The sequence below is a fragment of the Rhineura floridana genome, chromosome 8, assembly GCF_030035675.1.
Source record: "Rhineura floridana isolate rRhiFlo1 chromosome 8, rRhiFlo1.hap2, whole genome shotgun sequence".
NCBI classification, from domain to species: domain Eukaryota; kingdom Metazoa; phylum Chordata; class Lepidosauria; order Squamata; family Rhineuridae; genus Rhineura; species Rhineura floridana.
In genome coordinates, this window is record NC_084487.1 from 7,991,774 (window position 1) to 8,014,461 (window position 22,688).

Genomic DNA, 22,688 nt, shown 5'->3' on the forward strand with positions numbered 1-22,688 from the left:
GGCACAGGGGCAAGTCGCGGCAACAGTGGAGGGGAAGGGGGAAAGAGTGCAGGCCCAGGCTGTACGGCTCACACCCTGGTTTTCTGCATGATGTGCACCAGCAGTGGGCAGTGCATTCTAGAAGTGCTATGAACGTTTAGAAATTCACCGTGCAATAGTAACCCAGCCAGCACTTTATATAAGGATCAAAGACCAGCTGTGGCAGGACTCCCCTTGCAATTGCAGCTGGTGCAAAAATAATGATAATGGAGAATAACGTGTGCATATGCGCTTGTCAGCCTATGTAAAACAACACTACGACTACGACTACTACTACTAGACTACTACTACTACTACTACTAAATATGTGCAAAATTACTTGCTCACAATTCTAAAGTGGTAATGATGCACAATGAAGCCAACCCCTGTGCTCTTCAATCAGGGCTGATGTACATTTAAGCCAGGCCTCTGCGGAGTGGTGAAAAACAACACTGGGAATTGAAAGTCTTGAAACTGTAGTCCTGTCCTGGAGAAAATTGCACCGCAGATAAGGTTGCAATCCTTAGGGTTGGAACTACGAGTTCACTCAGCAAATATGGGCTCCCAAATCTATGTTTGCTGAGATAATCTGAATGGGAAGCACTTGGAAGAGAAGGACTGACAGGGTAAGAGGAAAGGGTGCTTAACCCTTTCTCACGCTCCTAGCCCTCTCCTGTGGAGTCCCTCCCCTCTGTGGATGCTTCCCCCACTTTGCTGTGTGCTGAGTTCTGGTTGCAGAGTCCAATTGGGAGGGGGAAAGACTCTTCAAAGCAACCTATGAGAGGGGCTTGAAGTGGGTGTGCTCCTTTGGAAGGGAGGGAGGGATATACATTCAATAAATGAATAAATGAGGGTTAAGCTACCCCTCCTGCCTCCTAATTCTCCCCTGCAGGTGTCCCATTGCATGACTTTATAAGGGAAATACAGGAAACACACACACCGACACACACTCACTTACACCATGTTCCCCACTGAATAATCTTACTGAAGCCAGTAGGATTGACTTCTGGGCTGGACTGGATTTTAGCGCCACTGTTTGGAGAGGTGGAAATATTTCTGGAAAGAATAAGGAAGATTCTACATCCCTCTACTGTGCACGCTTTTGAATGATTTATTTCGCACCCCTTCTTCTTCCCAGAGAATAACTGCCAGAGTGGGTGGCCGGGGTGGGGGGCAGACTGAAAGGAAAGGAAACGGCAGCAGCACTTCTGATCCAACCCACCTTAGGCCAGGTCAGGACCCGCCAGGGGATGACCAATGACTTAAGCTACAGCCAAGGTGCCCCTAGCAGTAATTAATATAGCAGTGAGGCTTCCAAGATAGATCTTGCCCTTCTCGGTGACCACTGGCCTTTGGTTGTGACAGATGACAATTTGGGCCCACTTCAGACATTAACCTTATAAAATGCAGTGTTCCCCCTTCAGCGTAATGATTTGCATATCCCTCTAAGATCCGCAGGAGCTCCTGTCAAAATCACACTCGCAGAATTTGGGCACTGAGCCAGGATAGTAGACACAAAAGCCCAATGCAGTGAATAATCTACGGTTCTATAATGCCTAAAGAGCTACAGGGAAGGAACCCAGTATGGTAGAAGAAAAGGGCAATCATGGATACCATATGTCCGACTCAGTTTTCCCCCTACCTGGTGTCCCCCAGATGTTTGGGACTACAATGCCCAGTGGCCCCAAGCAGCATTGGCTGATGGGAATTGCAGTTCCAAACATCTGGAGGGAACCAGGTTGGGGAAGTTTGCTATACATCATTATGAGACTTCAAAAATCAAAGGATGACAAAAAAATCTGTCCAGTCAAGTGGGACACAACTCAACTGAATAGCAAAGAATGACACAGGCCGTGAAACATTAATATTTTGTTAATGATTTCTCTCTCTCTCTCTCTCTCTCTCTCACACACACACACACACACACACACGGCTGAGGCTTTGTGTCCTATATAGATGGCTCAGAATAGAATGGTTGCCTTGCCGCACTTCATGTGACTTAATTAACTCTCTCTGCCTTGAAGGAAGTTCCAGCTTGAAGAGGTTAACAATAGGTAGTGGACGCGGTATACATAGGGGATATGAAAGACTGAAGGATGGCTTCTGTTGGCACCCATTGCAGCAGGAGTGGGATCTTAACTGTCAAAGCATCTGTGAGTCCTTGATTAATGGACCCAATAATCTCCAGGCTGGAAATGGCTTTGTGGGCTGCCTGCTGTTGACCACAAATATGGACACCAGCTCAGATTGCTTAAGAACAAAAGAAAATCTTTGCTAGATGATGCCAAACTTCCATCTAGTCCAGTGCTTTGTCTTCAGCAGTGGCTAGCCAGGTGCCTATGGGCACTTAGACCAAAACATGAAGGTGATAATTGTCTCATCTTGCTTGTCCTTGTCATCTGGTGCTCAGAGGCATACTTCCTCTCTTCTAATTACTAAGGCAGAATAAGAATTGCTTCATTGCAGTGGTGGCTAGTGGCTCCATGTCATTGGGGCAGTGGAATCCCCTCTGGGTTTTAGTCCAAACTGAAAGCCGCCAGCCACCACTGCTTCATTGATTCCAGACAAGATCCCTTTAGTGTTGCATGCTTCTAGTAGTGTGCCCAGCTTTGATACAAGGCTTCATACACATACAAAACCCTACACCCCAAAGCCTCCAGCCACTGTGTCCTGGAAGGAAACCTCTTGAAGCTGTGGAATTTTGTTCTTTCAGAAAACATGATCCGCTATACAGGCAGTCCAGACAGCTTGCGCTCCCGGACGCCCATGATCACTCCTGACCTGGAGAGCGGGGTCAAGATGTGGCATCTGGTCAAGAACCACGAACATGGAGATCAGAAAGAGGGTGACCGAGGGAGCAAGATGGTATCAGAGATCTACCTGACCAGGCTGCTAGCCACCAAGGTAAAGAAGGATGGGGGAATGAGGGAAGAATTGGATGGGCAGGGCTTTGAAGGCCAGAAGATGGTAGCACCCTTGGCAGGTGAGAGGATGAATGTATGGATGGATTTACTGCTTTATCAGCAGAGTTTCTTGCTATTCACCCAGATATTTAATATTTGTTGTTGTTATATGCCTTCAAGTCGATTATGACTTATGGCAACCCAATGACTCTTTTTTGGATATATTCATAGGGTTTTCATGGTAGGTATTCAGAGGTGGTTTACCATTACCTTCCTCTAAACCTATAGCACCCGGTAATCCCAGGCAGTCTCCCATCCAAGTACTAACTAGGCCTGACCCTGCTTAGCTTCCGAGATCAGATGAGATCAGGTGTGTTCACAGTAGTATGGCTGTAGGCATTTAATATATATCACTATAATTATGTTTCAATTATATGTGTATAATAATTTTATTTAGAGAGCCAGTGTGGTGTAGCCATTAGAGTGTGGGACTAGGACCTGGGAGACCACGGTTCAAATCCCAGCTCAGACGTAAAGCTCACAGGATGACAGGGCCGGCTATCGGGGAGGGGCTTGCCCTCTTGCTTTCCTCCTCAAACCACACTCCTCCTCCCTCTTGGCCTCACCCTTTTACAGTAAAACAAAACCTGAACAGAAAGACTGGGGTGACAGAGGAATCAGACAGGAGAGAGAGAGAAGGGAGGGATGCCAAACCTCTGTCTGTAAGTTCATTGGGGGCATTCCTGCCGTGGCTCCGGCGACCCTGATGCTTGCCCTGCAGCAGAGCACACCATGCCAGGAAGCCTCCTCTTCCTCCTTTGCTCCTTCATGATCCAGCCTGGCTTGGAGTGGCTGCCACTGCTCTTCTGCCCTTCTGCTGGAGGGGCATTTAAAAGGTAAAGGTAAAGGTGTCCCTGCACTTACAGTGTGAGTCGTTTCCGACTCTTAGGGTGACGTCTTGCGACGTTTACTAGGCAGACCGTATATATGGGGTGGTATTGCCAGTTCCGTCCCCGGCCTCTCTTTACCCTCCAGCATATGCTGGTACTCATTTTACCAACCACGGATGGATGGAAGGCTGAGTGGACCTCGACCCCTTTTACCGGAGATTTGACTTCCTCCTTTCGTTGGAATCGAACTCCGGCCGTGAGCAGAGCTTTGGCTGCGTTACCGCCGCTTATAAATAAAAACAGAAATTCGGAGGCAACCAGCCTAGACCATTCCAACATCAGCACTGAATGAGACAGGTGCCAAGTTGAGGAGACACTCTGGGCTCAGCATTTCAACTCCATGGTATTAACCTGTCAATTTCCCCTCCACTCTCATGATTCAGATAAAAAGAGAAGCTGGGGGGGGGACACCTCCTGTCCATTGGAATAGGATAGGATCAGCAACAAGCAGCAGATCCCATTCCGCTGGGGCCAGTGAGGGGCCCCTCTGCATTCCTGGGCCCTTGGCCAGTGCCCCACCTGGGCCACTGCTGGAGCCAGGCCTGCCGGATGACCTTGGGCCAGTCACTATCTCCCAGCCTAACCTATCTCACAGTGTTGTTGTGGGGATAAAACTGGAAGGAGGAGAACCAGGTTTGTACGCCGCCTTGAGCTCCTTGGAGGAAAGGTGGGATATAAATGTAATAATAATAAATAAAATAAATAAAAACAAATAATATTATTGTCTATTGAAATACACATTGGTTGGCTCCAGATTTGTTCAACCTTAGAGCAGACCTGTTGAAATCAATGAGACTTAAGTAAGTCATGTCCCATTCATTTCAGTGGGTTTAAGCATAAATAACTGTGAATCCAACCCTGTTTATTTATCCTTAAAATTTATAAGCTGCTTTTCCTCAAGAAGCTCACAAAGTGATGTACGATAAAACAGTAAAAAATGAAGCAAGTAGCCCCAAAACAAGATAAGAGCCAAAATGTTTTATTTTAAAAACAAAGCATAATTGGGCACACCACCCTGCATTGAAGCAGCAGGACAGGTTACAGCTGTCCAAGGGATAGCTCCTTGAAAGGTCAGACTAAAACCCGGAACGGATTCCGCTTCCCCACTGACTTGGGAGCCACCAGCCGCCATTGCCTATAGAGATGAATGAGCAAAAGAACAGCCAGAAACTCCTGCAGAATTGGACCACAGAGAGCCCTGCTAGTCCAGAGTCCTTTTTCCAACATTTGACAGCCAGATGCTTCCTGGGGCATTCATAAACATTTAGAAAGTACCAATATTTTAAATACTTACACCTTGGGAAGGGGGAGTACATTTGGTTTGGGGAATTCATAGTTCCTGAAGCAATACATGAACTGAAAGACTATCCTTTAAAATCTGCAGTTCTCTGCAGGTCCTACTGGTGGGCTCCTCCTGGGAGGAAGGGCGGGATATAAATCAAACAATAAATGAAAATAAATAAATAAAATAAATAATATGCATATATTAGCAGGAAAGTCTGCATAGAAATGCATATATTAGTGAAAATAACACATAAAATGTATTCTATTAGGGAAAATAGCGTACAAAAAGTGTATATTAAACTAAATATGTACTAAAATGCTGATGCATTTTCTTGAGGCTTTTTTTAAAATGCAAACTGAGGAGATGTGATGATGTGAAGATTGTGAAAAATGACAAACAAACTGATGGCTTTGTCTGTCCCAACTTTAAATGAACCTAATCACCAAAGCTTGGCATTAATAATAATAATTATAAATAATAAAAACATTTTGAACAAGCCTCCACAGATTGTACAGCAATGAAGCCTACCACGCCTTCTGAGGGGAGGGGATTCCAGAGTTCCAGCAGTGTGATAAAGTAGATCCATGCAATACATTTAAAGCACATCCAACTCGCATAAAGCTCATGACTTACCCCAAAGAATCCTGGGAAGTGTAGTTCCCCCTCACAGTCATAGTTCCCACCACCCTTAACAAACTACAGTTCCCACGATTCTCTGGTGGGATTCATGTGCTTCAAATGGGTGTTGAGTGAGCTTTAAATGAATAGTGTGGATCTGCCCTGAATTTCAGTCGCTAGCCACCAAGGAGAGTCTTAGCAGCCAAGGAGACTCATTTAAACATCCCAACTATATTTAGACGAATGCATTTAAAAACAGGGAAAGTGCTAAGCTTTGAGTAACAACCTTTGCATCACCTATGTCAGGCAAACATTGGCTAACAAAAGCGATTTCTAAGCTATTTTATAATGCAATGCACAAACTTCCCATATGCGCAGCATCTCTGTGACCCTGAACATGCTACATCCTGCTTGAGTAACACCTTCATAATGCAGCCTGTTGTCTGGAACACAATAGTTATTTTTCTCTAATGTGTAGAGGGGTGATCAGGAAGAGCATTTCGTGGAGGAGTTGAGAGAGAGAGAGAGTTCTCAAGCAGATTGGTTGACAGGGAAAACAGCCCCTCTGCTGAGGCGCTGGCCTGTACAAAGGTGTTGAGCAAGCAGGCGGTGAGCACTCAATCCGTCACCATGCTCAGCGCTTCATGGGAGATGATTTGCCTGACAGCTCTATAACTCTCTACAGTTGACTTTCGGCCCAAGAATGCCATGGAGGGTGGTTTAACACTTGATGCCTTCCGTGCGGCACCACCTCCTTGTCGCTCAATGCTGGCACTTTGTTATTTATGTAGAATTTATTTTGCTGACACCTTCAAAGCACGGCATGGCATGCGGCAGGCAGGCAGAAGCGGCTGCTGAGCAGCATTGCTTTAGGGAAGAAAATGGATCCGCCTGAGACAAGGTGGCAATGGAGGCCATCACTGAGGACCCGCAGCCTCTTGCCTCTGGTCCTTTCTTCACCCCCGGTGCAAAATGGCAACACCAAGGTGCTGATAACATTGAGCTGTCCTTCATATTAAGGATTCAGTTCATATTAAAGGTGAGCCTCAGGGGCGTCACTACCAGGGTGCGGAGGGTGCGGCCTGCACCCGGGTGTCACCATGAGGGGGGTGACACCCAGAGCCGCCCCACCCCACGCCGTTGCCCGGCAAGGCTGCTCCAGCTCCTCGGAGGCGGGCGGGCAGGCGATCACGGGAGCAGCATCGGCGGGGCGAGGGAGGCGCACCAGCATTCCCAGGCCTTCTCCAGCTGGGTGCCCCTCTAGCGCGCACCCTCCCAGGGGCATGGACGGGGTGGCTGGCCCCGAGTGCACTCGCGCGCTCGCAAGCCCAGCCACCTCATCCATGCCCCTGGGAGGGCGCACACCGGAGGTTCACCCCCCCACACACTCCCGCTAGTGACGCCGCTGGTGAGCCTACCTAATTCACACTTCTCAAAACAATACACAAACCAAACACAGATATCTTTCGAAACTCACATTTCTCTGGATTTTTGAGTGCAGTTCTCCAGTCAAGTAAGGTGAACAAAAATGCATATACTGGAGTAACACATGCATCAAAATGCATATATTAATGGAAACAACATAGAAAAATGTTGTATCAGAGGAAAATTGCTTTGCAAAAATGTATACATTACGGGAAATTAACACTAAAATGCTGGTGACTTTTCATGAGGACTATGTATCTATCTGTCTATAATCGCAAATTATGGGCAAGTATGGAGACCCTGAATTTAAGACTGGAAAAATGAGACATATTCGCCCATCTCTATTTCTCATCAAGAAATCAACATCCCAGCATCTTGTGGTGCCTAAGAGATGGAGGTACTGAACCAGAAATGTCCCACTTGAGTAATGACACTTACCTACTTTACAGGATTTTGATGTGAGGAGCACATCATGATAACGTTTGTGAAGTGTTTTGTAAAGTACCATAGAATGAGCACCCTGCTTCCCCCTTGGGGGGGATCCCCGTAAGTGATCTTGGTGGCACATTTTCCACCCAAAGCCCCAGCTCAAGGGGCTGTTGGCCACATCACTCCCCCCCCCAGGCTTCCTGAAGAGGCCACAGCATCAGTTCATGCCATGGGGCCCCCAAAACTTCAAGCCAACCCGGCAACTGGACCAAGCTGGGGATATCGATCAGCAGATGGGCTGCTTGGTTGCAGGATGCTTGCTCTGTGCTACACCAAATGTAGTGTTTTGTAGCCAAAATAAAGTTGTTGTCTTATTAAACCTGCTCAAATATCTTGTTTATTGCTCCTAGACTCTGTGCCAGCCTTTCCCAACCAGTGTGCCTCCAGATGTCGTTGGACCACAACTCCCATCTTCCTGACCATTGGCAATGCTGGCTGAGGCTGATGGGAGTTGTGGTCCAACAACATCTGGAGGCACACTGGTTGGGAAAGGCTGCTCTATGCTTTAGCTATGTGTGGGCACACAAGTGCTAATGAATATTAGCTTCCTTGTGTTTATGTGAATCTTCTGGTAGTTTAAACACATTTTGATCTTCTCCTATCATCAGTGGTAAGGAGAACCTCAGTTGTCCTCTCCTTTTTAATATTCTTTTTAATCATCAGAACATTTCCCTTTTATCATATTTTCTTTCCCTTAAATAATTTGCCATTAAGCTCCCTTCTAATCTTTGCCCCTCTTTTCTGAGTGTTTCCCTTACTCATCAAACATTTTCCTGGAGTCCTTCTGGAAGTGACACCGTTGCCTGCCTTAATTTGTTTAACTGATAGATTAATCAACTATTTTTGTAGATCAATCAACTTTTTTTGTAAACCACTTCAAATTCATTGCAAAAGGCAGTACATAAATGTTCTGAATAGATAAGTTAAAGATTAATTTATGGAGGGCTTTTTTTAGCTGCTATGTGTTATTAAAGGTCAATGTGTATATGTGAAGGGCTATTTTTGGTTCTGATCTATGTGAACAGAATGTTGGACATTGATCAGGGAGATCTTAGGGTTGTTGGGAGGATAAAATGGGTAATGCAGTTCTGAGTTCCATGAAGAAACAGAGGAATGCAAATGCAACTTAATAATAAGTTGTTGTTCCTTATTAAATTGTGTAATAAATTGTAGGCTATTGCTTTTATTGATTAAATTGAAAATTGAATCACATTTTCTCAGAGCTTGGAAAAGTTACTTTTTTGAACTACAACTCCCATCAGCCCAAGCCACTAGCCATGCTGGCTGGGTCTGATGGGAGCTGTAGTTCAAAAAAGTAACTTTTCCAAGCTCTGCATTTTCTTTAATGTTTCGAACAAGACATGACATGGGCAGCCTTATTTTCTATCAGTGTACCCACCCTGTTTATAAATAATGCAAGTGCTTGGCTGGTTGGGGGGGGTATGACTTTTATACAGTAGGGCCCCGCTTATACAGCAGGTTAGGGACCAGGCCCCCACCATAAAGCAGAAATCGCCATAAAGCGGAACCCATTGACTATAATGGGTCGCGTCACGCAAAAATGACGCGAAAATGCCGCAAAAGCACAAAATCGGCTTTAAAATGGGGAGTTTCCCCTAATTGAAAGCCGCCGCATCAGCGGAACGCCGGAAAACAGAACGCCATAAAGATGGGCCCTGCTGTATCAAAAGAGGCATGTACACAAGGGAAGCTGAGGCCCCCTCCCTCTCCCAGTTTTACACCCCTGAATGGGCCCTTTTCTCCCCAGCCTTGGTGGAAAGGAGAAGAACACAAGGAGAGTCCTGCTGGGTCAAAACAAAGACCCGTCTAGTTCAGCATCCTTTTCTCACAGTGCCTAGCCAGCTGCCCCAACAGGAATCCTGCAAGCAGGATCTGACTATAACAGTGCTCTCCTCACTTCCAATTCCCAGTAACTGGTATTCCCTCTGACTTTGGAGGCAGTAGCCGTTGATAGCCTTATCCTCCATGAATTTGTCTAGCCCCCTTTTAAAGTCATCTCAGTCGGTGGCCATCGCTACATCTCTTTGGAGCGAATTCCACAGTTTACCTGTGTGCCGTGTGAAGAAATACTTTCCTGTGTCTATCCTGAATCTTCCAACATTCAGCTTCATTGAACGGCCCCAAATAGGTTGAGTTCAGCTTCCTTCACCCGCGTGCCGCTTTTGATGTAACCTTAAGACCCACCCACTCCCCACCCTCGTGTGTGAATGGGGCAGGCCTGTAATTAAACAAACATGTATGTCCCCATCACATCTAATCAGACTCTCAAAAAGACACCTACATTGAAGTTTGGGCAAAATGCAAAATTCTTTAAACTCATCTGAGTAAACTAATCAAACAAGAAGCAAATGGTTAATCTAATGAAAACTGCATAAACAGTTCACAATTCTAGCAACAGAAGGTTTTGCTCAATCATCATGGACAAGTAAAAGACTCCATTTTGAAAGGAAATCCAACAACACACAGTGTGTTTGGGCAAGGGCGGTAGCTCAGTGATAGCGCATCTGCTTTGCATGCATAAGGTCCTAGGTTCAATCCCTGGCGTCCCCAGGTAAGACTAGGAATATCTAGGACTAGGAGAGCTGCTGCCAATCAGTGCGGACAATGCTGAGCTAGATATACCAATGGTCTGAGTCAGTACAATGTAGGTTCCTATGTTCCTGTGTGTGTGGGATCCCTGATTGTCCACCCAGATTGGTGGCACAAGACTTCTGCAGATTGGGAAGGGTATATTGAAAGCTAGTTCTAGAGGCTGGAATGCTGCGCCAAAGGGAATCCAACAACTCAGGCTGCTGTGCATTGTACATTTTGTCACAGAACTAGCCCCTTCCATGAATGGGCCCAAAAGCCTTTTGCCCTTCCGTTGATGGGCCAGCTTACACTGATTCCTCCTTTTGCTCTTCTTCTACCAGGGCACTTTACAGAAGTTTGTCGATGATCTCTTTGAGACAATCTTCAGCACAGCGCATCGTGGCAGCGCCCTCCCCCTGGCCATCAAGTACATGTTTGACTTCTTGGACGAACAGGCAGACAAGCACAACATCCACGACCCTCACGTCCGACACACCTGGAAAAGCAACTGGTGAGTGCACCAAGAGGATGGTATTCGTAGTCTGCAGCAGCAATGGGATGGAAATGCTTGTGCTGATGAGCGGGAGGGAGGGAGGGGGGGTTAGTTTCCATGTTAAGAATGGGGGGGAAATTCTATTTGTTTTGCATTTAGAACTGAATGTACCAAATTCGCACTTTCTGAAACAATGTGAGATCTGAAACACAGCCATCCTTTGAAATTCACATGTATCTGAATTTTGTGATGCACTTCTTCAGTCAATATTTCTGCACCTGCGAGCACACTTGGAAATCTTAGACACTGGTGTGGGCACCACAAAATACCCATTTCACAGAAAAAAAAACTGGGGACGTTTGGATTCTCCCTCTCGAAACCAGACTAAACACCTGCACATCAAAAACAAATAGAACACAGGTAAAAAAAGCTGCCGCCCCCCACAAAAATAGACAAAGCACTCCCCAGCCACGCAAAAGACAAAAAAAGACACAAGCAGACAATCCCCAAACAACCAAATGAAAAAGCAGGCAAAATACCCACCCCACCCGCAGCAAACCAAAAAGCAGACACAGGCACCACAGGCATTCTGGGGGAAAGGAGGTAAGAGAATGGGGTGGCTGGATGATGCTTCTCCAGCCAGTGCAGAGCCACCCATGGCAAAAAAGCCGAAGAACGCAAATTTCAAAAAATGAGAGGAGCAGGGGGCCTTGGTGGGCACCGAGGGGGGTATCTGAGGGTAGGGGTGGAAAGATCTCTCTGTTTCTCTTCTCTGTTTCTCTCTTTTTCCAGTCATAAATTCGGTTCTTCACATTCCTACAGCAATTTGTGATTTTTTTAAAAAAAATCCTCATGAAAATTCTCCAGCGTTTTAGTGAGAATTTCCCCTCCTGTATGCAGTTTTGACTAACGTACATATTTGTGCAAGCAATTTCTCCTAATGTCAGGCATTTTTGCATGTTTTTTTCCCACTTATCTCCATTTTTATGCACATATTTCCCAGATATATACATTTTTTTCAAACATTGCTTAGTTGTAGAACTGCATGACAAAATTCAGATAAATGCGAATTTCAACGTGTGGCTGTGTTTCGGTTTGCATGTTGCTTCAGAAAGTGCAGACTGATAAATTTGATAAATTTGGCGTTCAATGCAAACTGAATCAGGTTTCTCACCCGTCCCTACGTGAGGGTGCCCGCAGGTGTCGCAATGGGGACCTCAGCTCTAGGTTGCTGTTTCGTCCCACTGTTGTCGTTTTCCATGCAGCAGAAGCCACAAGCAAAGATCAGCAGAGAGGATTCCTTTTGCCACTGTGCTACTCTGCTAGGAAACGCTCCCAGCCTCACCCCGGAGGGATTTTTCTGTGTCTCCTCTGCAGCTCAGCAAAACACATGAGCACATTTTGGAAAGGCAAGCGAGCGAGAGAAGGGTGCTGTGATGTGTTTCCCCCCATGCTGACTGGCAGGTTGTCGGCATTGCACAGAATTAAAAAAAAGAAACTCCAGGCAACCAAATGAGGCTTTCAGCTAATGAAACATTAGCATATTATTAACATCATCTATGGCACTAATCTAAGTCTGATTGAAGCCACTCAGACTAAATGAGCAGGAGGTTTATTTAAAAGGGGGAAGGTGGATGGGAGGGGGGAGAGTTGAGGAAAGGAAAAAATGATCTCTCTCAGTCAGATTCAATTGATTCCAAGACAGATTCCTTGGCTGTTTTCTTCGCAACCACTGATTTACATATCTTCTACTGCCAGATGTAGAGAGACATCCCTTGACCCGGGAGAAATCAGTATAGAATCATAGAATCATAGAGTTGGAAGGGGCCTATAAGACCATCGAGCGGAACCCCCTGCTCAATTCAGGAATCCAAATTAAAGCATACCAGCAGCCTCTTGAATGTCTCCAGTGATGAACAGCCCACCACCTCCCTAAGTCATTGTTTCCATTGTGATACCACTAGACATTTTTCCTGATGTCCAGTCGAAATCTGGCTTCTTGCAACTTGAGCCCATTATTCCGTGTCCTGCACTCTGGGACGATCGAGAAGAGATCCTGGCCCTCCTCTGTGTGGCAACCTTTCATGTACTTGAAGAGTGCTATCACATCTCCCCTGAGTCTTCTCTTCTCCAGGCTAAACATGCCCAGTTCTTTCAGTGTCTCCTCATAGGGCTTTGTTTCCAGTCCCCTGATCATCCTCGTTTCTCTCCTCTGGACCTGTTCCAGTAGGAAACAGTAAATGAAGAACTGAGTGGAAATCATAAATAGTCAGGAAATTTTGAGACAGATAGTCATGATATGTGGGAGTTAATTTATCATGTAACAAACTCATCCCTTACATTTGATGGGTGCTGCCCCTTTGAAGGTAGTTGGACCAATCCAGGAAGAGGTTTTGAAGCTGTAATCATTTCCACTGAGCTCCAAGTGGGGGCATTGACTATAAGGTTGGCAAAGTGACAAAAGAGCATTGTTGCCGTGGTTCTAATATAATTATCACCAGCATTTCATTTGAATCCCACACTCCGGGCTACACACATGAAATTTTCCCATTGTAGCAAACAATTTATGCACAAGGTGGCTCACAACATGAGCAGGAAAAAAGTTACACAATTCACTGTAAAAAATAAATGCAAATGGACAATAAGTTAACAAAAACATCTTAAAACATACAATAAATTGATACATCCTTATAACTCCTAATAAAATACAACAATAAAATACAGAAGCATGATCCCAATAACAGCAAAACAAAAAACCAACCAGCAGAAATTAATTTTTTACCCAAACAGAAGCCCCTAAACAACACCCCACAGTCAAGGTGGTCTCTGGCATCTTCAGGTAGTGATACCTTTTACAGCTGCAGTCAGTCAAGGTCCCACTCTTCCAGGGCAGGTGGAAAGAGGCCAGTAAGCACATACTCCTAAACATGTTTCCTCACAATGTGGCTTTTCACTGTGTTTCAGTGGTTTTGAGCCAGACATGTTATCAGAACATTCCATAAGTGTAAACTCTGGTGGGTATCAGGGCAATTTGTGGATCAGGGCAATTTGTATCTAATCAGTGTGGATCAGGGCAATTTGTATCTAAGTTTACAAAGATTGAATCCATGTAGTATCTCTCCTATCAGCTCGCAAGGGCACACTGCCAGTCAGCCTGGTTGGCAAAGGCCCAAGTAGCTTCCATGCCACAGAGCATCTTCGAGCAGGTGAGGCTAGTACAACAGCTGCAACCACTCCTGGACAGAGATAGCCTGCCCTCAGTGAACCATACCTTGGTGACCTCCATTATATCTGGGACAGCCTTTGAAGGCAAAATGCAAGGTGCTACCTGAGACTTTGTAGAGCAGGTTTCCCCAACCTGGTGCCCTCCAGATGTAGTTGGACTACAACACCCATAATCCCTGACTATTGGCAATGTTGGGTGCAGCTGATAGAAGTTGTGGTCCGAAACATCTGGAGGGAACTGGTTAAGCATGGGCTACGGTAAACATTTAGTGCAAATTCTCAAATAATTTCATTGACGGTCAATCCATTTCTGGATACAATTCAAAATGCTGGTGGTGTTCATTTTTAAAGCCTTAAATGCCTTGGGGCCAGGTTATGTGAAGGACCATTTGCACTTGTATGGACCTGCTCAGACTTTCAGATCAGCCATTGACAGGCACAAGAGATAGGGCCTTTACAGTGGTAGCTCCTTCCTTATGGAATTCCCTCCTCTGGAAGATGTGTTTGGCTCCCTCTCTATATCTGCTATATTATGTTACCATTTATTTCTATGCTGTCTTTTGGCCAAAAAGGCCCTCAAGGTGGTTCACAAAACATAAACACAAATACAAAATACACATCAGAAAAGAACAATACAGTTTACAAAAATTTAAATAACAAAACATTAACATTGTTAAAAAAAGCAACAGCGACATCTTTCAATAACAGTCAGCACTTTCCTAATGGGTCTTGGAGACCTGCATGTTCTGATCCACTTTTCATTGAATACTGATGCTAGTCTACATCTTGTAAACTATAGTCTTAACTGTTGTGGCTTCTGTTTGTTTATTTTTTTATTGATTGTAATGAACTGTTTCTTATTCTGTTGTTTTGGTTAATTGTTATTTTGACTGTTTTATTATTTTACTTGTGAACCACCTTGAGGGAGCTTTTTTGCCCTGAAAGGCAGCATAAAAATATTTATTTATTTGAATATAAATAAAATATATTCAAATAAATAAATATTTTATTTACTGAGGCCCTTTATCATACTATTTAAGCTGTTTTTAATTGATGGTGTTATGGACTCTGTGGAATGTTATCATTATGTTGTGTTTTGTTGCTTCCAGAGTTTTTAAAAGTCTATTTTATTGTATGGCATGCTATCATTTCTCCCCCCCCCCATTTTTGTTAGCAGCCTTTTAAATTTTAAGCAGAAGGCTGCCATATACATTGCGTACATGAAAAAGAAGAAGCATTGACAAATGCTGTTGACTGCATGGATTGGGAAACTTCCCACAGCATGTTGAGACAAATGAAGGGGCTACACCACTCATTTTCCCCACAAAGCTTGGGAGCGTCGTTGAGCTTGCAACCCCCTTGAGCCTTGAAATCGCACTGTGCAGTGTTTGTTTAGCTCTGTCACACATCCTTAATTAGTGTTTGGACTAACAAAAAGGTTTAAGTCAGTTGGCGCTCTCTCTGTACGCGCAGAGCCTTGTTTTGCATTCTGAGCTGTAGAATAACTGTGGAGAGGCACAGTGTTCAGTTTTCGTTTTGCATCTGTGACCATTACTAGCGAGGCAAATTTGAATTCCAAACAAGCTTTTGACACGTTTTGGCAACGTCACTGTAGAGAAGAAACACTTGAGTGGGAGGAAGTGATGCAGCCGCTGATTCTCCCCTGCAAATGCCCCCCCAAAGCTGTTTTCCTCTCTGCAAGGCTGACTTACGATTTCAGACTCCAGCTGGGTTAAAATACAATGAAAAACTGCCAGGGGACATTTGTAGGGGAGAATCAGTGGAGGCAGGAGGGGTTAAACACCACTCCCTCCCATTTGTACAAGTCTCCCCATGCATTTGCCTCATGAGGAAAACATGGTTTTTCCTTGTAACGCGTAGCTCTGCGTAAGCTTTGAGCGGTGGTGTAGAGGAGGAAGAGCACAGCTCCAGGACTTTTTCAGAGCAGGAGCAGTGACATCATCTTCTAGAGCACCAGGGTAATTCGCCGTTTATTCTTGCTCTGGCAAGCGAATGAGGTGATAACAAGGCTTTCAAGTTTCCTTGTGACAGATTACCTTAGAGGAAGCCAGGAAATGAGAAAAATAATCAAACAAGGGATTCCTATTTCATGCCAGCAATTTAAATGGCAGCACTTTGCAAGAAGTTTGCATTTCTGATTACAAGCAAAAAGTTGCAATTCAGTTGGCTGAAGATCTTTCGTTAAAGTGCAAAGTACAAGCTGAATGTATGCAGTCGGAAGTAAGCAAACTGACATATGACATTTATTTATTTATTTATTTACTTCCTGCTTTCCCTCCTTCCTTTCTTAAGCTTGCCACTAAGGTTTTGGGTGAACATGATCAAAAACCCACAGTTTGTCTTTGACATCCACAAGAACAGTATCACTGACGCCTGCCTGTCCGTGGTAGCACAGACCTTCATGGACTCCTGTTCAACCTCAGAGCACCGTTTGGGCAAAGATTCTCCATCGAATAAGCTCCTCTACGCCAAGGATATCCCTAGCTACAAGAACTGGGTGGAAAGGTATGTCTCACTTTCTCTTCCTCCACTAGAACTTGAGGTCATTCATTGAAAATGGGTGGTAAGACCTTTAGGTCAGACCCCCCACAAAAGTACTTTTTTGCATATAATACCTTACACAATTCAGTGACACAAGAGATGATGATGGTAATTGGCTTAGATGATTTTAAAAAGGGATTAGACTATTTACTGTTATTATCGTTATCATCATCATCATTGTCATTTTATGACTTTATGAATTGCCTTACACATGAGCCCCAAGGCAATTTAAAAACTAAAAAAAAGTTTTAAAAACAGTACAAAAATCAACTAAAGATAGGTTTTATGAAACAATGCAAAAGCAACACTTAAGCCAGAGATCTTCTCATCCAGGTGAAAAAGCTTGTTGAAACAAAAATGTCTTCCGTTGTTTTTGGAGAGTGCAGATAGTGGTCACCTGTTGTGATGTTTTATGATGGTTTTTAGTGCTTTTGTTTGCCACCGTGGGCTCCTTCTGGGAGGAAAGGCAGGATATGAATTAAATAAATTAATAAACAGGGATGCTGTCCCACAGAACAGGGGCAGCCACACTGAAAGCCCTGCTCCGAGTTACCATGGAGCAGGTTTCTGATATCTGTGAGACTTTTAAGAAGAAACTCTCCTGCAGAACACAGTGACCTCCTCAGTATATACGGGATAAGGTGGTCTGTCAAGTAACCTGGTTTTATATATTAGCACAAACGCCTTGATCTTGGCACAGTTAGCAGTTTGTCAGTCTGTCCAAATCCCACAAACAAGGTGTTGTATGATAGAGGTAGTTTGCCCTCATGGGGTGCCTTGCCACCATGATCTGCAGTAGATGCTGCAACCTACGGACCTGCCTCAAGGATAGCCCCACATAGAGCACATTGCAGCAATCCCACCTTGATATTACCAATACATGGACAATTCTGATGCAGGAATTGCTGTACTTGCCGTACCAGCTCAGGCTGGTAAAAGATACTTCTCGCCATTGAGGACATCTGTGCCTCCAGTGACTCAGCTGAATCTAGGAGCACCTCCAGACTACACACTTCGGGGAGAGTGTGACCCCATCTAGGGCATTAGCAGAGGAAAAGTGCCTACTAGCCATGATTTAATGGAACCCCCATATACAGAGGCAGTGTACCTCTGAGCCCCCGAAGAAGGGATGAACAGAAAGGCACAGCTGCAGCCTTCGTGTCCTGCTTGTGACAACCCTCCTAGAAGCAACCTGCTAATTGCTGTGGGAAACCTTAGCAGAGCTCTTTCTTGCGTCCTTTTTTTCTTCCTTATAAAGAAGTGGAAAAATCTTCCCCGTAGCCATTTAGCTCCATGTTGTTTTCACACCACGTGGCTCTTTAATTAGGAGAATGTGCTGTTTTCACTTCTAATTTCTCTTGAGAGTAAACGCTGTTCAAGGCACAAGGGAGGTGGGAATGAAAGAGATGGAGCTGAGAAAGGCAATGCAGAGAACACGCTGTTTGGTAGGTGCCCTCCAAGCCACGGGTTCAAATTCCTGCAGGGGCCTTTTCTGTCCTTCTTCGTTACCCTCCAGAGATAGGCCACTGCACTTCGCAGGGCCCATAGCCCACCTTGTCCATCAGCACTGAGCAGCACACAGCTCACCGGGGACCTCGAGGTTTTAACCTGGCACTTTGGGTTAGAAGAGGGATGGGGAACCTCTGGCCCACAGGCCCAGTGTGGTCCCCCAAGCATCCCCCATCCAGCCAATCCAGCCTTTCCTCAAATTCTGCCCACCCTCCATCCCGCCCCACCGCATTTCCCCAGCTTCAGACGTAGCCAAGTAAGATATCTGAGTCTCAGAGCCCTCTGCCGGTGCAGAATAGACAACGGTCACACCCCCACCATACATTTTCAGGACATTTGAAGTACATGGCTCCCCCCCCCCCAAAAAAAAGAATCCTGGCAACTGTAGTCTGTTAACTGGGAATGGTAGCTCTGTGATGATGGGTGAATGACAGTTCTCGTGATTCTGTGGGGGAAAGCCATGTGCTTTAAATGTGTGGTGTGGATGTGACCGTAAGTGCAACGTAGGCCTCTGCAGTTTAAAGGGCATCTGAGGTCTCTGGCTTGCCTTGCTATTCCAGGGTCTGATCTGCTGTCCTTGTCAGGTCAACAAAATAGTACCTTCTGCCTAAGGCCCAAGCTCCACGTCCGTATTGTTTTAATGGGGATGTTGTTATTTTGAGCCATTGATCTCAAGGGACCTCCTGAGCATGAATTTACTCCTAACCTTGGCTTTTATTTCTTTATCAAAGAGTTTTGTATACCACCTTCCACCAGCAAGCCCCAGAGCAGTTTACATCCATCAAAATAGGAAGTGAATACAATTAGAATATGCATAATAAAAACAATTCTATAACCCCATTACCCTGACTCGATTGTTTTGATGCAGCGGGAAGGTGATGGTCTGTATGCAACATATGAGCTTGGCTGTTGCTGAAGCACACTGTTGGTCCATCTAACCCAGTGTTCTCCACTCTGACTGGCAGAGGCTGATCAATGTCTTAGTTGAAGGTTTCCCCCCATTCTGGCAACCTGAGAGCTGCCAATTTAACCTGGATCATTGCAAAACATGTCCCCTGCCGCTGAGCTAAATTCCTCCTACTGAAATATTGCTGAGCCCTGTTTTTGGTTCCTTTGAAATTCCTCAGATGTTTCTCCTGAGAAGGAATGTTTGCTTTTGGAATTTCACTTTAGGTTGACAGTGGCATCTCTAGTCCTGGGTCTTGTCATCTGAAACTCCTGCGTGGAGAGTTCCTTCACCAGCCCTAGATTCCCAATAGTAAACCTGTAATTGTGTGGCACAGGAACTTAGAAAGCTGTCCGATACCAAGCCAGACCATTGATCCATCTAGCTCAGTATTGTCAATCTGGCTGGCAGTAGCCTTGGTTTCCAACTGATGTCTCTCCCTGTCCTACCTGGAGATGTTGGGGATTGAACTTGGGACCTCCTGCATGCAGAAGCAGATGCTCTGCCACTGAGGTATGGCCTTTCCTCAATAGGAACGTAGGAAGGTCCTTTATATTGAGTCAGACCATTGGTCCATCTAGCCCAGTATTGTCTACCCAGACTGGCAGCGGCTCTCCAGGGTTTCAGACGGAGCCTTTCCCGCCGAGGATTGAACCTGGGACCTTCTATGAGCAAAGCAGATGCTCTACCACTGAGCTATGCCCCTTGCTGCAGTCGGGATACTCAGAGCCACCTTTAGCAAGCAGGAACCTTCCAATTCACTCCAATTTTTTGCTTGAGGTAGAATTTGGTGGCAGCAGTAACTTTAAATCATGAACTTGTTTGGAAATGTGAGATTATCTACTGCCTTCCTTTCAGTCTAAGAGTTTTATTTAGACTCATTGTACCCTAAGAGCCCCCAAACTTTCTGTCATTCACTGAAGGGTTTTGAAAATGGAAATGGACTGCCTTCCAGTCGATTCCAACTTATGGCGACCCTATGAATAGGGTTTTCGTGGTAAGCGCTATTCAGAGGGGGTTTACCATTGCCTTCCTCTGAGGCTGAGAGGTAGTGGCTGGCCCAAGGGTACCCAGTGAGCTTCATGGCTGTGTGGGGATTTGAACCCTGGTCTCCCAGGAGATAGGCCAACACCTTAACCACTACACCACACTTAGTGAGTCCTTTATTCCTCCAGGAGAAATCTAGGACTATTCCCATCATGGGCCACCAACACTGATCAAGTACTGTCTGCCCCTTCACACAACAAACATGGAATTCCTTCCCACAAGAGGCAGCGATGGCCAACATGCCCTTAAAACAGGATTAGACAAATGCTTACCCCTCTGCTTACCGCTCACAATTCTGTCCCGTTTGTGGAATTAACATCACTCCTCTTACCAGTAATTTCCCCACTTTCCTTGTAATCAGTTCAAGGTTGGTCCGTGGGTCTGGCATACTAGAGCTTTCTCCTTACCTTCTGCCTTCAAAGTCAGTTGCTCTCAGATGAGGCTTGAACCCTTTCTCCTGCTCACCCAGCCACCCCTATAAATCAGCAGGGGCAGACAGAGCATCTGCACACACCTCAGCCACTGTCTTCTCACAGCAAATGTAGAGAGCAGAGCAGAAAGCTAGAATGGCATCATATGGTTTCAGTGGACAGTGATAGTACTAAGCATTTATAATAAGCCTTTTGAGTCTTCAGTCGTCTTTAAATAAGTCATCTCAGTAATCCTTACAACAGCCCTGAAATGATAGGACAGCATAGTTTATTATCCCCCACATTGCAGAGGAAGGGTTGAGCCCGAGAGGTGACAATTTGCTTAAGTCCATCTAGTGGGCTCATGTCTGAGATTAGGTGAAATTGAATTGAAGATTTCTTGGCTCAAGCTTCCTCTCTTAACAAATGCACTGTTGTGATGTCCTGTGCTTTGGAGAACGAAGAGGGCTGGGCACCCATCAGCTTTGCCCCACTTATTCCGTCAGCTTTGCCTCAGAAATGGAGGGAAGGGGCTTAAAAGGCATACATCATCCTCATCATATTTGCTGCCACCGCCGTTTCAATTCCCAACACAGGAGGAAGGACCGGCTTTGTCTTCTCCTTGGTCAAAATGATGAAGGGGCTGGAGCAACTCCGCTATAAGGAAAGGTTACAGCATTTTTGGCTTTTTAGTTTAAAGACAAGGCGGGGACATGATTATGCATGGTGTGGAGAAAGTGGATTGGGAGAAATTATCTTACAATATTGGAACCCAAAGGGGCCATTCAATGAAGCTGAATGTTGGAAGATTCAGGACAGTCAAAAGGAAGTACTCCTTCACACAGTGCAAAGACAAACTATGGAATTTGCTCACACAAGAGGCAGTGATGGCCACCGACTTGGATGGCTTTAAAAGAGGATGAGACAAATTCATGGAGGAGAAGGCTATCAGTGGCTACTGGCCATGACAGCTATGCTCTGCCTCCATAGCTGGAGGCAGTATGCTTCTGAATACCAGTTGCTGGAAACCGCAGGAGGGGAGAGTGCTCTTGCCCTCAGGTCCTGCTTGTGGGCTTCGCATAGGCATCTATGGACAGCCACCTGTCAGATATGCTTTAATTTGGATTCCTGCACTGAGCAGGGGGTTGCACTCTAGGGCCTTATAGGCCCCTTCCAACTCTGTGATTCCATGATTCTGATCTAGTTGGCCACTGCAAGAACAAGATGCTGGAGCAGATGGACCTTTGGCCTGATCCAGCAGGGCTCTTCTCATGTTCAGCATCCCACCCTCTTCTGCCATATAAGCTGCAGCAGGCATCAGAGTCTCTTCCAGCCTCTCATGAGATGTCCAGGCCTCTGCTGGGGCTGAGATGCATCCCTGCCACCACAGCAAGGAGGCTGCAGCTTGCCCAACCTTGGCCTGCAGCTCAGTACGTTCACACAGCACTTCCAAAGAGATGACTGAGCGTCAGCCATGTCATTGGCACTCCGGCTTGCGGTGAGGGGTTCAGCCTGTGGGGAGTTGTTCAGATCATCATGAAGGGAAAGGTAGGGGCAGAATCCCAGACACCACTTCAGGTCTTCAACATGATCCTCCATGTGAAGAAAGAAAGCAGAGAACATTCTCATGTACCAGAGAGAGAGAGAGAGAGAGAGAGAAACCTGGCCACTTCTTCCCACAGTTTTGCATTTCCTATCAGGAAACTTGGAAGTTCCCCTGAATTGAGGAACTACAGACATGGATCAGATGCTGCCCCATTCATTTCAAGGAGATGCACAGTTTTTGATGGGTTAGGGTTAGCTTGTGTGCACAAGAGCTTGCATATCAAGACACCAACAGTGAAAAGTGCATTGAATAAAACCGGGCAGAAGATTTGTTAATGGATAATTATTCTCTCCTGTGGAATGACAAAATCCATGACCTATCGATCCATCCTGGTGGGTTATCACCATATCTCTAAATAGAACAAATGTGTGACCAAAAAGAAAGGGGGGGGGCTTCAGCTCTAAATAACCCCTACAGAAGTAACAAATGCTCTTTGCCTTTGTTCAGGTGAATGCAGCCTGCCTACTCAGCCGTGAACTCTTCCACCTATTTCCCAGTGCTGGCTTCCCTCTAAGTCCATAAGAAAGAGAAAAAACTTTAGGTACAGTATGGAAACTAGGCCATAATTAAGCAACGTAGCTCCAGAGAGGCCCCTTGGTTGCTAAGAAAC

The 22,688-nt window shown here is 45.5% G+C and overlaps 1 protein-coding gene and 1 pseudogene across 8 annotated transcripts in view; one reads left to right on the forward strand and one right to left on the reverse strand.

Annotated features, from left to right (window-relative positions):
* The window catches only part of PLXNA4 (plexin A4), a 748,486-nt gene that overhangs the window by 694,876 nt on the left and 30,922 nt on the right, over positions 1 to 22,688 (forward strand). For all 8 annotated transcript variants that reach the window (XM_061638090.1, XM_061638091.1, XM_061638093.1 and 5 more), the window contains 3 exons: positions 2,732 to 2,922; positions 10,622 to 10,791; positions 16,312 to 16,524. In XM_061638090.1, coding sequence (XP_061494074.1) covers positions 2,732 to 2,922; positions 10,622 to 10,791; positions 16,312 to 16,524 — 574 coding nt within the window. The remainder of the gene's footprint in view (positions 1 to 2,731; positions 2,923 to 10,621; positions 10,792 to 16,311; positions 16,525 to 22,688) is intronic.
* Positions 3,201 to 3,319, reverse strand: LOC133363429 (5S ribosomal RNA; annotated as a pseudogene).